The 14,407-nt window shown below is 38.1% G+C and overlaps 2 protein-coding genes across 2 annotated transcripts; one reads left to right on the forward strand and one right to left on the reverse strand.

Moving 5' to 3' along the window:
• Window positions 1-83: 83 nt before the first annotated feature.
• On the reverse strand, window positions 84-8,314 carry med21 (mediator complex subunit 21). The gene is made up of 4 exons (XM_004568871.4): window positions 8,214-8,314; window positions 6,796-6,910; window positions 4,005-4,105; window positions 84-2,312 (listed from the first exon to the last, which is right to left on the reverse strand). Exons 1-4 carry the CDS (start codon window positions 8,295-8,297, stop codon window positions 2,133-2,135), a joined length of 480 nt encoding a protein of 159 aa, XP_004568928.1. The 5' UTR covers window positions 8,298-8,314; the 3' UTR covers window positions 84-2,132.
• Window positions 8,315-8,331: 17 nt separating this feature from the next.
• Window positions 8,332-13,861, forward strand: fgfr1op2 (FGFR1 oncogene partner 2). The gene is made up of 6 exons (XM_004568870.4): window positions 8,332-8,588; window positions 11,160-11,296; window positions 11,474-11,591; window positions 11,716-11,858; window positions 11,942-12,055; window positions 13,397-13,861. The coding sequence occupies exons 1-6, from the start codon at window positions 8,564-8,566 to the stop codon at window positions 13,532-13,534; spliced, it is 675 nt and encodes a 224-aa protein (XP_004568927.1). The 5' UTR covers window positions 8,332-8,563; the 3' UTR covers window positions 13,535-13,861.
• Window positions 13,862-14,407: the final 546 nt, after the last annotated feature.

Raw genomic sequence — 14,407 nt, forward strand, 5'->3', positions numbered from 1 at the left:
ATCCAAGCCGCCCTGCAAGAGTCGGGGACGGGTCCAGCTAGCAAGCGTTTGCAGCGATGAAAGAATTTCCAGCAGTTGGAGGCTTTGATACATAATTTTATTGGTTGTGCTTAACGCAAATTCTTACTAAAATAGCTTTTATTATTCTGATAATTTGCAAGTATTAAATGGTATTTTATTGCAAAATGTTCTTCACACATAATTATGAAATACCGTATGAATGAGAGGGTATGTAAAGCCAATAAAAGGTCACATTGGTGATCAATACACAAGCATCAGGTTTCTAATTGTTGACTAAATGAAAAAGCTGCAGGAGTTAGTTATACTGAAATGTTACTGCTATTCAAAATATAAGTAGAACTAATCGAAACCACACGGATATTTTATTGGACGTTTATCTAGTGGCAATAAACCAGATAGAACGTAATAAAGTATGATAAGATAAAAGTCACACAGTCCACATTTATAGCACTTTCTATTAAGGCACAATCTGAGACTTTTGCCATAGCAGTTTGAGATGATAACAGCTTGTCTGCCTACAAACCCTTTAAAAAGTGCTCATTGTTTAAACTAGAAACCGAAATAAATGTGTCCGCATTCCAACATTGTTACAGTAGAGCCCTTCAAAAAGGAACGGACTTGTTTCCTTAATAATCCCATCAGTGGTGCTTAGAAATGTCTTCATCCTATCTGGACTCTTTCATTTCCTTGTAGATTGTCCTATAGACCTTTGGGATAAACAAAGAACATTAAAGGGAGAAGCTACACTAATCACATGTGAATGAAAACGCAGATAACAAAATTTGAGCACAGACAAAGTTTTGTTGACCAAACCAGGGCAGGTGAAGATTTGCTGTCATAAATCTCCTCGTTCGGGCGGGTTAAGTGCTTTTACTGTTAGGACCATGATGTCAACATGCAGACAGGCGGGTGGGTCCCGCTAACACGTCTGGGTGTGGTGGCCAGCAGACAAGGCTGTTTTTATATTTCTCACATCAATGGGGCCCACTGAGCTGTGACACAGCACCTATATTTAGATTTGGGCTATAAAGTCTCTGGCCTGCAGCCTGGGTTTCACAAAGTTCAGTCTGAAATGGATTCAGCCAATATGAAAGCATTTGTTTTGCAAAAATCAAGATTGCACTGCATGACTTGTGAAAATATTTTAGTTGCAAATGTGACAAAGGTGATTTTTGCTCTTTAGGTTTTTTTTAAATATGTATCAGACTAACTAGGAGTTAGAACAGAACACACGCATATACATAACTTTCTGTAATGTGAAATTTTCATGCCTTTTACTGAAACGTTTCAAACCGTCGATAGAACCAGATTATGGAGTTGTTTTTTCCCCTCCTTTAAAATTTTTTTTCCTTTCACTATTGTTTTTGTCAAAACACATTATGAAATATACAAGAGCCACAGCTTAGTTCCTCAAAGCTGTGTCCATCAGAATTTCCTTTAAAGGTCACATGAACTGAAATGTGGTCATTCTTTAATTGTAATTGTTTCCTGGTAAAGGCTCGCAGTACGTCATGTCAGTTTCTGCTAGTGTATCAGTTCCAATGAAAAAAATGAAACTGATGCAATGCCACAAACAAACTCCAACAATTAACATCACCCACATGGTTCGTGTACAAAACGCTTGTGGTAACAGTTTGCAAATTATATAAAAAAGGAATATTATTAACACTTATGTGGCTGTCCACGGTTTATTTAAAAAAGAAAATACCTCAGAGAGATGAGCTATCAATATCTACAAAATCTGACATAAATATATAACATATAGTGTACATAAATCACATAACACCTGTCAGATTGGTCTCCTCAGGCCCACAAAAGTTGTTTTTGTTTTTTTAAAATAAAAATTTCAGGAAAAAAAAAAAGATCCGTGTGCATGTAAAGACACCATCCTTCATCCTTCTTTAGCTGAGCTGCAGAAAACAAACAAAAAACATAAAGATGACCTCATCCACACAGAACCGCTTCAGCATCTACATGTTCACACATTTGACATGTGAACACACACCATGTTTGACAGTTTCAACGATGGCCTATTGTGGCTGAAGGCAAAGAAAATAAAAATAGCTGAAAAGACTGAAAATTGTCCAGAATCATATTATGCATTCCTCGGGTCAGGATTCAGCCGGTGATGGCTGGCTGGGTGCCCCGTTGCGGGTGCGGAGCTGAGATTGGGCAATGTCAGCCAGTGCACTCTGGATCTTCTCCAGGAGCATATCGCCGCGGTAAACCACCTCTTCTAGCCGAGCTGCTGCCTCATGGTTCTCCTCCTCCAGCTGCCGCAGACTGGCCGCCTGATGAGAGGTCACAGTCAGTCAGATTTAATGAAAACAGCTTTGGTGTTTTTATTTTCCCTTTTGTGGAGCGTCAAATAACTGATAACAACTGAGTGAAGGTTTCCTTTAATTGTGTATAACTTGGGAGCATCAGATCTCACAATAACTGACTGAATAATAAAAGAATTCCCACCTGGTACACCCAATATCCCCACACAACGCAGGTGGTGTGTGTGAGCAACTTTTAAATAGTTGATGAGAACCACTTTGTACAAGTTCTGTTTCACGGTTCAAAAGCTGCCATCAGACTGTGACGAGATTCCATGCATGATTCGCAATGTGTGCAGAAAGTCTCCTGAGACGTGGTCTTACAGCTGATCATTTCTAACAGCTTTGTATGACAGATGTCTTTTTACTTTATATCTAAAACCAGTTGCGTGTATTGTCGGCCCTCAGAGAGCTACAGGGAAACTAGAACTTCTGGGCTGTGCAAGTCTCATTCACAAAATTCCACTGACATCTGACAGCACTAATATCTAAAAAAAATGCTGCCCTGTGGTCCGCATGAAGATAGAAGTATCCTTGCACAAAGAACCAACACCACTGATTATACAATATTGCTCGGCTGTTTTTCAGAAAGACTGACGACTACTGCTCCGACTTATAAAAAGCTAGAAATGACATGAGCTGTCTGTAAGGATGGCTTACTTTCTTATAACATTACCTAGAGATAAATATCATACTTGTTTGAGAAAGAGCAGCACCTACTCGGCTCAGAAAAGGCATTTGGAGCTTGTAATGACATTAAGCATGATTGGTCCATGCAGATTAAAAGCAATGAAAGTTTGTTTTTTGTTTCTTAAATACCTAATTTTCCAGCAATATATACAATTATTAGTCACGTCATCAGCAAAAATGTGCATACTGCCAAGATCCATGAATCTTTTAGAGAAATCATTTAACAACAATGCTGGTGATTTTCCTTTGGCTCAGACTAAAACTTCCTCTATGCAGGGAAACTCCCCCCTTCCCTGTGTACTCAGAGTCTAAGTTTCCCAAACATTACCAATTTGGCAGTTTTAACTGGTTTAAGTGAGCTTTACCATTTACTTAATGGATGTTCCTCAAAATAATCTCGTTATCGGAACACTCCAGCCGTGGTGTTTATCGTTCCTCTCTTGAGTGAAGGCCATAAAATATTAAAAGAGATGTTTTTGCTTTTTTGTCTACTGATAAAAGTCTCTGGAAACAGATCAAAAAGTTAGCAAGTTTTCCAAGTACCACTAATGTCATTCAAAGATATTTGTGTTACAAATGCTCACTGGCAGTACTGTGTATTGCACTCAAATATGCTTGCTGGGAAACATCCTATTCTCAATTTTCTGTTCTTTAATCTATTCTAGTCTAATCTAATAGCAGAAAGCAGTGCACAGGAAAGTGACACTTGATGCCATGTATCTTTCTATTTACGGGATAGAGATCAACACAAGAATGACTGTTGTTGTCTTTAACATATTTCACTATAGACTATAAACAGTTTGCTTACACACAAAACACACTTCCCTCTGCTGACTGATAGCTAGACATACTAACAGTGCTCCTCTACTTGAATTAGTTTTTTTTTTTTTATGTCCAGGAAAATAGAATTAATACATTGAAATACATATATACACATGTGAAATAGTCGGTGATACTTATGAATGTGCTGACCTGCAGAGCTGCTGTGGACTCCTCACTGGGCAGCGAGTCTATGAGTACATCCACATCTTTGGCTGTTCGGGCTATAAGGGCTGCAAACAGCTGGGCATACTCTAAACAGAGATCACGAAAAACAAAACACAGGTGAATGATCCTGCATATCATTAAAATAAATAAATATAAATATATATATATATATATATATATATATAAAAATAACAGAACACAAACACACACTCTACGTGCTGTTGAACCACAGAAAGTACCCCCTCCCCCCCCTTTTTTATAAGAGAAAAATCATTATGTACCATAATATTCAGAGTGAAAAGATAAAATGTCACTAAATATTGAGTAAAATGTAAAGTGGTGAAACTAAATCATTTGAGTTGTAGAGAGATACTCATCATGAATGATATGTAGGTGTAGTGATGGAGACCCGGTGTTGTATGATCAGGGGGGAGTACTGTACAAAGCACCAATGTGGACATTTTCATTCCTGTTTCAGACAAATTTTTTCAAGCTAACAAGCTGTTCCACATTATGTAAGCCAGTCTGTACTGCATTTATGTCAGTTTGCATAAGATTTTGTCCGTGTAGCCTAGGGCTGCCATGATTAGTCGACTAGTCATGATTACGTCGACTATCAAAATCGTCGACAACTAATTTAATAGTCGCGCGTCGTTTGAAGCTTTGTAAGATCCCAAAAGACGCGGGAATAAGTAGTAGCATTTAAGAGTGTAATAACAGACTGAAACAGAAGATGGCAGCACTGCATGTACAAGGATGCCAGCTGCCGTTAAACCCCGAAGAAGAAGAAGTAGTGTCCGGTATCGTAGCCGAGTCCAAATTCAGGAACTGCATCCTACTGTGCCCCCATTTGTAGGCCGATTACGTTACAGTGATACGACGAAGACTGTCCGAATTCGAAGACTCCGACAAATGCGGCCGACAAATGCGCCCTTCATTTCCCCAGATTTGAAGGATGGGTCAGGTGTATACTTCGTGGCCCAACCTATCCCAGAATTCATAGCTGTTGCTCAGCTTCCAACAATGGCAACAGCTAGTTAGTGTTAATATTACTCTTATTATTTTTTCTGGGTCACAAAATAAATGTTTAACATATTTTCAGGCGAGACTGTAACTGTATCAACCTCAAATATCTGCTCAGTTTATCAAGACACCACATATTTTTAAAAGCGCTCCAACGTTTTCAGAGACGTCTGTTACCCACCAGCTCGATAGCTAGCCAGGGTTCAAGGCTCACTAGAGCCGGTGAGAACACCGGACTCCCAGCAAATCGTTTTCAAATCCACCGCCGTCTTTCGCTACTCAGGTTAAACACGATATACAAGTCACTTAGAGAACTTAAAAATGTTATTGTTTGGCTTTTTTCAGTGTTTTATTTGTTCCTGAGTAAATCGGTTTGGCTGCAATTAAAGTTATAGTTTTTACAAAGCTGAATAAACGTCAAGAAGATAACTGATTATCAGAAGTGTGAGATGCTCGAGAATATACTCCGGTGTCCTGTTATATTTTAGATAGCAAGGAGCAGACGGCTGAGTTTATTAAACTTCACCAAAACAATCTGCAAATTTCATTAAAATGTAATAAACTATCATCTTGTCTTTATTTTTAGTTAGCACATACCTTACACGTTTAAAGCTGTAAGCTAATGATAGTTATATGAGAGCAGATGCATGCTGGTGCAATAAGCTGTAAGGTTTACGTCCAAAGGATGCATGATCTGATTAGTCAACTAATCGCAAAAATAATCGGTGACTAGTCGACTATCAAAATAATCGTTTGTGGCAGCCCTAGTGTAGCCTGATGAATCTGGGTATGCAACCTCTACAGACATGCTTGTGTGCAGTGCACCAAGAGATCAACAGCACATGTAGCACTGGCTGACAGTGATAATACTGGAAACTAATTTGCTGACGAGTTCACTTTAACAGGAAAGGGAGTAACAGAGGAGTTCACCACAAAGAGGAAACAGTGGCAAAAAATAATCAACAATTAAAAAAAGCAGCATGAGAAACACAGACAGTGGATACGTAGACAATTTTCAATACCGTGTTTCATTTCACTGCAAAGAAGTTATTTTTATATTATGACATATCTTTTCTGTATCAGGGTCGAAGTTGAAGGAGAAACTGAACAAATGCAAACAAGTCTAGCTCACAGACTGTTCCGCATAATTGTTATACTGCCCTCTGGTGACAGCACACAGCTATAACATGTACCAACACACAGCTATATACTGGGCTGGAAATCACCAGAGACCCTTTGATACCACATTTTTACAATATATTACTGTCATTTTCAACATTATATGATATGTTAAATATTGCAATAACATATACTACAATTTATGTCCTAAAAGTTGAACTTTATCAGTATCTGTTTTATCCAATGAGATAAAGTAATCTCACTGCAAAATGAGATTGTCAAGCATCCCCCATCACTGTTATTAAAACCTGCCACAAATGTTACTATAAAATAAGAGTCATTCTGACTGATATCAGTCTGAGGTTCAATAGGTCAAGTTGGCAATTACATGCAATCTGTTTCTGATTGCATGGGCAACAAACACATGTTGTCCATAGGGAAGTTGCACAGTGACCTCTGGTGGAGAAGCTATGCAACGTCATTGATGAGTGTTTCTCTCATCTCCTCTTGAATTTTTATTTTTTTATATTTAGTAGCTTTTAAAAAGCAGATATCAATAGAGAGACAAATAACTAATATCAACTGATATAAAAACTATGGTTAAAATTAATGTCATAGTAAAAAACACACAAACCTTCTGTTGGGTTTGCTGGCTGATCCTTGTTGATAGCTGTCTGGATGTTACTGAAAGATGCAGGTGGTGCACACTGTTGCAGGACGCCGATAGCATTACAAAACTGATCCGCAAGCTGGACACACAAAACAAAACCAGTAATAGGTTACGCTGTCGTTTAAACAAGACAATAGCTGCTGATGAGAACATAAACTTCAGGCAAAAGAAATTTAAAGAGGTTTCTTTTACCAGTTTTATCAAGGTATGTTTTTTTTTTTTTAAATTATAAAATATAGGTATTTAGTTTACCAGTGCCAACCATAAGGAGGCCAGAATCCAATTTTACCCACTGTGAAAATGTGAAGGCGTGCTTAAGTTTTGGACTTTTAAATGTATTTTCATAAGTTTTACAGCTTCTCCTGAAGATAAAACGTCCCCCAAATAATTAAATGAGAGAAAGTTCATTTTTTAAACCATCTACTATAGAAATCTATGCTTTTTACAATGGGGTCACATTACAAAATATATTATTACAGGACAGTCTACACAACAAGCCAAAAGAACGTTTTCTGTTATTTTTGCACATTTATTTCCTACAATTTAAGCCCAACGAGTCACACTGACAAATTTTTCTTTATTGTGCAGAAAAACTAAGAAGGACTGTTAAAACCAACATCTTTTTCTTATATTACAATGTCTCAGGGATTAAATGTATAGTTAAAGTTCTGACTGAGAGTGACAGAAAGGGGAGTGTCACTGATCGGCCCAAAGTGTGTTGTATGTAGGCCACCTAGTAAAAGGATGTTTGACATCCCTGGTCTAGAACCACCCTTAAATTATTATTATTATTTTGTTTGTTTGTTTGTTTTGGAAAATGGCAAATAGTTGCAGCGGGAGTTGAAAATAGTTGAAACGGGAGAAAATACGTGGAAATACAGTATGTAAGGCAAAAACAGATTTTGCAGTATTCTAGCAAGCTGGTACAACATGAAGGATCAAAATCTGACCTACTTTTCTCCATTCGTAATTCCTATAAGTTCAACATCTGTTCAAGACCACTGGAAAAAAAATAAGCAAATTTGGTCCCTTGCAAGCCAAATATAAAGAAATTACCTTTGCACAGTATTGTAGTAACACTGTTTTCTTTCCAAATATATTTATTTTGTATCATTTTGTTCAATGAAGCTACTCAAAACGACGTTTTAACACTGTAACACTTCATTGTTTAAAATAACTTAGCTGGTTTGGTCGTTTAGTAACACAGGCCTTTAGCTATAATTGCTATAATGGTTAGCTACCCCGTGTTGTTGACACGTTACTAAACTATTAGGGCCACTGGTTTGCGTTAGCTACCAACTCTAAACGACATAACGATGCATTTTATATTTTTAACACCTCCTTCTACCAAAGAATGTTTAAAATATTCAACATTTGCCTACCGAATTGACTGCGTCTTGAAGTTGTGTTAGCCGGTCCGCCATATTGTCTGTTTCTGACGTAACTGTCGCGAGAACATAAAACATCTCGCGGTATATTCGGTATTTTGGGAACCTTGGTTGTCATAGGTTGGGTTACTTACTTTTATCATCTCACAACTGGGTTCACAGCAAACTTGAAACGCGTTAAAATCGATATTTTCATATCAGCAGAGATTATCTTCTATTTTAACGAGGAACGGATCTTTATTAGAGCCTGTTTGTGGGTGCTTTATGAGGACTAATGTTAGCCTTTAGCTAATATTAGCTGCCAAACATCAACAGGAAGTAGCAGCGGGGTTAACGCAATTCCAATGTCTTGTACTGTGGCTTCCCCAGGTATGATCATTTTTGTTTCTTTAATTCATTATCTAAATTGAATGGCAACACTGATTTGTTATACGCACCCGTTTTTAATGCGAGCATGTAAGTGGATTTGCATGAAAGCTTAACTCTGATTAGTAAGTTGGCTAATAAGTGAGCCGAGCTTGTGTATGTATGTATGTGTTGTTTAAAATATGTTTTACGTTGTCAGGTAACTGAATTTGGAAAACTGAGATACTAATCCCCTTCACGTTTTATATAGCTGAGACGAATATGCTTCCAAAGTAATCATGTAAAGTGAATCTAACACCTAAAACACGTAAGGCTTGCTCCTAATAAGCGAATTAGCTGACACGGCAGCTGTAATGACGGGAAGGTCGAGGAGGAGACAGCCTAGATTCAATGTCAATGAATGATTTTTAGCTGGTATTTCGAAGTCAGAGCTGACGCTTCAGTTGAGGTTACTTCTTGGTTTACAGATATTTTTAAAATTGTATAATACCAATATCGCGGTGTTGTTGTTTGAACAAATAAAACAGAACTAGATCAAGCATTTCTGATTTAAGTCGTGTTTAAAAAAATATTAAAGTGATCATCATATAAAAAAAGACTACTTTTATAGAAAATGACTGATGTAACCTATTGCTGCTTAACAGCAGCAATACAGGGAGTGCAGAATTATTAGGCAAATGAGTATTTTGTCCACATCATCCTCTTCATGCATGTTGTCTTACTCCAAGCTGTATAGGCTCGAAAGCCTACTACCAATTAAGCATATTAGGTGATGTGCATCTCTGTAATGAGAAGGGGTGTGGTCTAATGACATCAACACCCTATATCAGGTGTGCATAATTAATAGGCAACGTCCTTTCCTTTGGCAAAACGGGTCAAAAGAAGGACTTGACAGGCTCAGAATAGTCAAAAATAGTGAGATATCTTGCAGAGGGATGCAGCAGTCTCAAAATTGCAAAGCTTCTGAAGCGTGATCATGAAACAATCAAGCGTTTCATTCAAAATAGTCAACAGGGTCGCAAGAAGCGTGTGGAAAAACCAAGGCGCAAAATAACTGCCCATGAACTGAGAAAAGTCAAGCGTGCAGCTGCCAAGATGCCACTTGCCACCAGTTTGGCCATATTTCAGAGCTGCAACATCACTGGAGTGCCCAAAAGCACAAGGTGTGCAATACTCAGAGACATGGCCAAGGTAAGAAAGGCTGAAAGACGACCACCACTGAACAAGACACACAAGCTGAAACGTCAAGACTGGGCCAAGAAATATCTCAAGACTGGTTTTTCTAAGGTTTTATGGACTGATGAAATGAGAGTGAGTCTTGATGGGCCAGATGGATGGGCCCGTGGCTGGATTGGTAAAGGGCAGAGAGCTCCAGTCCGACTCAGACGCCAGCAAGGTGGAGGTGGAGTACTGGTTTGGGCTGGTATCATCAAAGATGAGCTTGTGGGGCCTTTTCGGGTTGAGGATGGAGTCAAGCTCAACTCCCAGTCCTACTGCCAGTTTCTGGAAGACACCTTCTTCAAGCAGTGGTACAGGAAGAAGTCTGCATCCTTCAAGAAAAACATGATTTTCATGCAGGACAATGCTCCATCACACGCGTCCAAGTACTCCACAGCATGGCTGGCAAGAAAGGGTATAAAAGAAGAAAAACTAATGACATGGCCTCCTTGTTCACCTGATCTGAACCCCATTGAGAACCTGTGGTCCATCATCAAATGTGAGATTTACAAGGAGGGAAAACAGTACACCTCTCTGAACAGTGTCTGGGAGGCTGTGGTTGCTGCTGCACGCAATGTTGATGGTGAACAGATCAAAACACTGACAGAATCCATGGATGGCAGGCTTTTGAGTGTCCTTGCAAAGAAAGGTGGCTATATTGGTCGCTGATTTGTTTTTGTTTTGTTTTTGAATGTCAGAAATGTATATTTGTGAATGTGGAGATGTTATATTGGTTTCACTGGTAAAAATAAATAATTGAAATGGGTATATATTTGTTTTTTGTTAAGTTGCCTAATAATTATGCACAGTAATAGTCACCTGCACACACAGATATCCCCCTAAAATAGCTAAAACTAAAAACAAACTAAAAACTACTTCCAAAAACATTCAGCTTTGATATTAATGAGTTTTTTGGGTTCATTGAGAACATGATTGTTGTTCTATAATAAAATTATTCCTCAAAAATACAACTTGCCTAATAATTCTGCACTCCCTGTAGCTTGCAAAAAGCTACTGCATCATGGTATATACATAGGTTTTTATAGGACTGTTCAGAGTTCCCAGAAAACTTTCACTTGACTGCAGCTGCTGTATCTACAGATTATAGACCAAAGTTTTTCCCCATTGTCTAACTAAGATACAAAGTCAGCCTACCTTTAAATAAAGAAGCTATTTTAATAAGATATAATTCAATAGTGTCATTCATCACTATAATGAGTAGCTTGCTAATGGATAATTGCTTTAACCAAATGTAATACTTAAGGGAAGAAAAGAAGGATTGACAAGGTGGATGACTACTATGTTTGCAAGCAACCGTGTCCTAGCTCCTCTTAAGAATCACTTGTATTTCCTCAGGCATGAACTGTACCTTAGAGAAGGTCCTGGCAGATGCCAAATCATTAGTGGAAAGGCTTCGCAACCATGACAACGCTGCTGAGATGTTAATCGAACAGACGACACATCTCAACAAGCGAGTAGAGGCCATGAAACAGGTAGGGTGTCACATGAACTTGGGGAAATGTGAGGCCTAAAGCATTTGATGTAGAATCCGTGAAGTTTCATTTGAAAAGCTGGAATAACATTTTTTTTTTTAAGTATTTCTAATTGTTATGATCTATCATTTTATATTTCAGACTGAAGGTTTTTGTGCTTGTTCTTTTTATTGATAGTACCAGGAAGAGATAGACGCCCTGAATGAGGTTGCACGTCATCGGCCTCGTTCCAGTCTAGTCCTGGGAATCCAGCAGGAAAACCGGCAAATTAGGGAGCTCCAGCAGGAAAACAAAGGTAGGCAGTTTCCTTCAATGTCAACTCTCAGTCAGTGCATTTTTAGTTTCGCTTTGATTTGCGGAATATAAAGCTAGAATTTGATCCTTCCTGCAAATCAAACTTGTGTTCATACTTCATGTAGAGCTGCGTACATCATTGGAAGAACACCAGTCTGCCTTAGAGCTCATCATGACCAAATACAGGGAGCAGGTGTTCAGACTTCTCATGGCCAGTAAGAGAGACGACCCCGCCATCGTTACCCAGCTGAAGGAGCAGCATACTACGGTCAGTGTCTGGTGCAAGTAGTTTTAATGTATTATTCTGCAATTTTTTACTTTTCTTGTGCATTAAAAAAAAAATCATTGCAGGAAATGCAAGCACACATAGACAAGATCAACGAAATGGCCTCCGTGATGAGGAAAGCCATAGAGGTGGATGAGGAGCGAATATGTGAAGATGAGGAGAGGATTAAACAGCTAGAGGTAAAAGCCGAGCAGCATTACTTCAGTTGTTCCAAAGCTTTGAGACCAGGGGAAGGTACAAAAAAATCCACAGAAGTTACAAATCCACCCAAAAAAATGTCTGTTCATGTGACACAGAGGATCACAAGTGTCAAAGAAATTGACACTTGACACAAATGCCAATAAAAGTCATCAGTAGAAACTTAAATGATCAAGCCTCTGAGGGGTGGAATCAAAACTGGATCACAAGTCATAGTTAAAAAATGTTCATGTGCTCTGTTATTTATTCATTTATTTATTTAAACAGTATATTTAGTGTGAGTTTGGAGTTTAAAAATGAACTAAAGCTTCATGTTGAGTTGAGATGTCAAAGCAGATCTTAACAGGGCATTTAAATTAAAAATGAGCCTTTTTATTTACATTTCCTCCTAGCTTTGTTTTTGTCCCTTTGACCTACTTTGTTATTTAGACATCCTGCCTCTCTATTTTCAAGGTTCTTTATTTGTCACATGCATAGTTATACAAGTATAACACACAGTGAAATGTAGCCTGACACGCTCCTCGACATGTGCAAAAAAAATTGGGGGGGGGTTTAACCTATTTTAGTTTAACCTATTTTCAATAGGTTAAACAGATAGATATATAATCTATCTATCTATCTATCTATCCATCTATCTATCCATCTATCCATCCATCCATCCATCCTCTACTACTTGAAATTATCCATAAATCCCATAAAAGTTAGATTTATGTTACTATTTAGCTAACTAGCATTGCTATGTGCTTTTAGCTTTTGACAGTAAGAACCATTTGTAGTGTTTCCACATGTTAACCACCAGATGTCAACAGTGAGCTTTTAAACTCTTAAAACATCATAAACCCATATTTTATTCACAGTAGTGGAAAAAGTAGCATTTTAAGAAAAACAGTAGCTCATTTTGAACTTAATACTAGCAATAAAAAAATAAAAAAAGTTGGGATGGGGTCAACAAAAAGCTGGAAAAATGGAGGAACATTTTAGGTTAACTGGCATAAAGATTAATACTCAACATGATTGGGTATAAAAAGGCCTTTTAAAGAGGCAGAGTTTCTCAGAAGTAAAGATGTGCTGAGGTTCATCAATCTGCAAAAAATAAAAGGCATCTGCAACTTGTGGAACAATTTCAGAATAACATTTGTCAACATATAATTCTGAAGACTTTGAATATCTAATTATCTGCAGCTTAATATCTTCAAAAGATTCTGAGAATCTGGAGAGATCTCTGTGCTCAATAAAATTTGGGTTTATGGGATTTGCAAATCATTCTGTTTTTGTTTGCATTAAACACAGCACTAAGCACAGCAGATCTCTGTGTATTTCAGTTGGAGAACAATGGACTCCGAGAGCTGCTGGGAATCAGTCGGGAAGCTTTTCTGGTTCTGAAGAGAGACGACCAATCAGACAGCACGTCGCTGTCGCCACTGCTCACCAGTGCCGACGTGAGCTTACGAAAAAGTTAGAGCCCAGGGCAGCCCACCAAACCCGCCCACCTACTGCTGCCGCTGTAGGGTACAGAGTCTACAGCCTGTTACCACGTGACCACTTCAGATGATGAGTCTCCTGGTGCATTTAGAACATCGCTGCTCCAGACCTGCATCCCTGTCTGATGATTCGGGCAACAAGCAGCGAGCCAACCACCTCCCTTTATTCTTTTTCTTGTTTCTTGGTACTGCTGTAACGTTTTGTTCATTTTGGCAGCATGCACAAGCCCGCAGTGCCTGCAACATTTTAAGGTGTAAATGAGTAAATGAAGGGCTTGAGTTCAAATAAATCTATAAGCAAGAAAATTTGTCTGTAGAGTTTGTGTCACCTTCCAAATGTCACACGTTTCTTGTTCTGTTTTGGTTGCTCCTGCAGATACACAACTTCTCACTTTCACTACTCGTGTCAGTAAAAGTGGTTTCTATTCCCACCAATATTGTCACTGGCGGGAATAGAAACCATTTCCACAGAGGATCTGCTCCAAAGGGTGAGGTGCATCTGCTGCTAGCTGTGGAATAGAAAATTTCAACACTGTCAAACCACAGTGTAGTTATACTCCACTGAAAGGCTTGTAAACAAGTGCTTCATTGTTTCACTGTTGCACATTTATATCATTAGATTTTTCAGTAATTTTATCCACTACTTGAAAAAAAGAAAAAAATATATACACATATATATATATATATATATATATATATATATATATATATATATATATATATATATATATTATTGGAAAGCAGTCAGTCTGTGCATTTTAGAGGATGGAAGAGAATATTTGTGGTATTATTGCATACAAAGTGAGATGACTGTAATAAGAACTTTTCATAAATTGGCTATTATTTCAATCC

The sequence above is a fragment of the Maylandia zebra genome, linkage group LG17 (genome assembly GCF_041146795.1).
Source record: "Maylandia zebra isolate NMK-2024a linkage group LG17, Mzebra_GT3a, whole genome shotgun sequence".
Classification (NCBI taxonomy): Eukaryota; Metazoa; Chordata; class Actinopteri; order Cichliformes; family Cichlidae; genus Maylandia; species Maylandia zebra.

Excerpts from the sequence above, each read along its gene's own strand:
- med21 (XM_004568871.4), bottom strand. The coding sequence starts at position 8,297 with ATGTTTTATGTTCTCGCGACAGTTACGTCAGAAACAGACAATATGGCG. Across the intron at positions 6,911-8,213 it reads TTCAAGACGCAGTCAATTCG|CTTGCGGATCAGTTTTGTAA; the intron begins GTAGGCAAATGT and ends TTGTGTGTCCAG. Across the intron at positions 2,313-4,004 it reads AGTCCACAGCAGCTCTGCAG|GCGGCCAGTCTGCGGCAGCT; the intron begins GTCAGCACATTC and ends ACCTCTCATCAG.
- fgfr1op2 (XM_004568870.4), top strand. The coding sequence starts at position 8,564 with ATGTCTTGTACTGTGGCTTCCCCAG. Across the intron at positions 11,297-11,473 it reads GAGTAGAGGCCATGAAACAG|TACCAGGAAGAGATAGACGC; the intron begins GTAGGGTGTCAC and ends TTTTATTGATAG. Across the intron at positions 11,859-11,941 it reads TGAAGGAGCAGCATACTACG|GAAATGCAAGCACACATAGA; the intron begins GTCAGTGTCTGG and ends AAATCATTGCAG.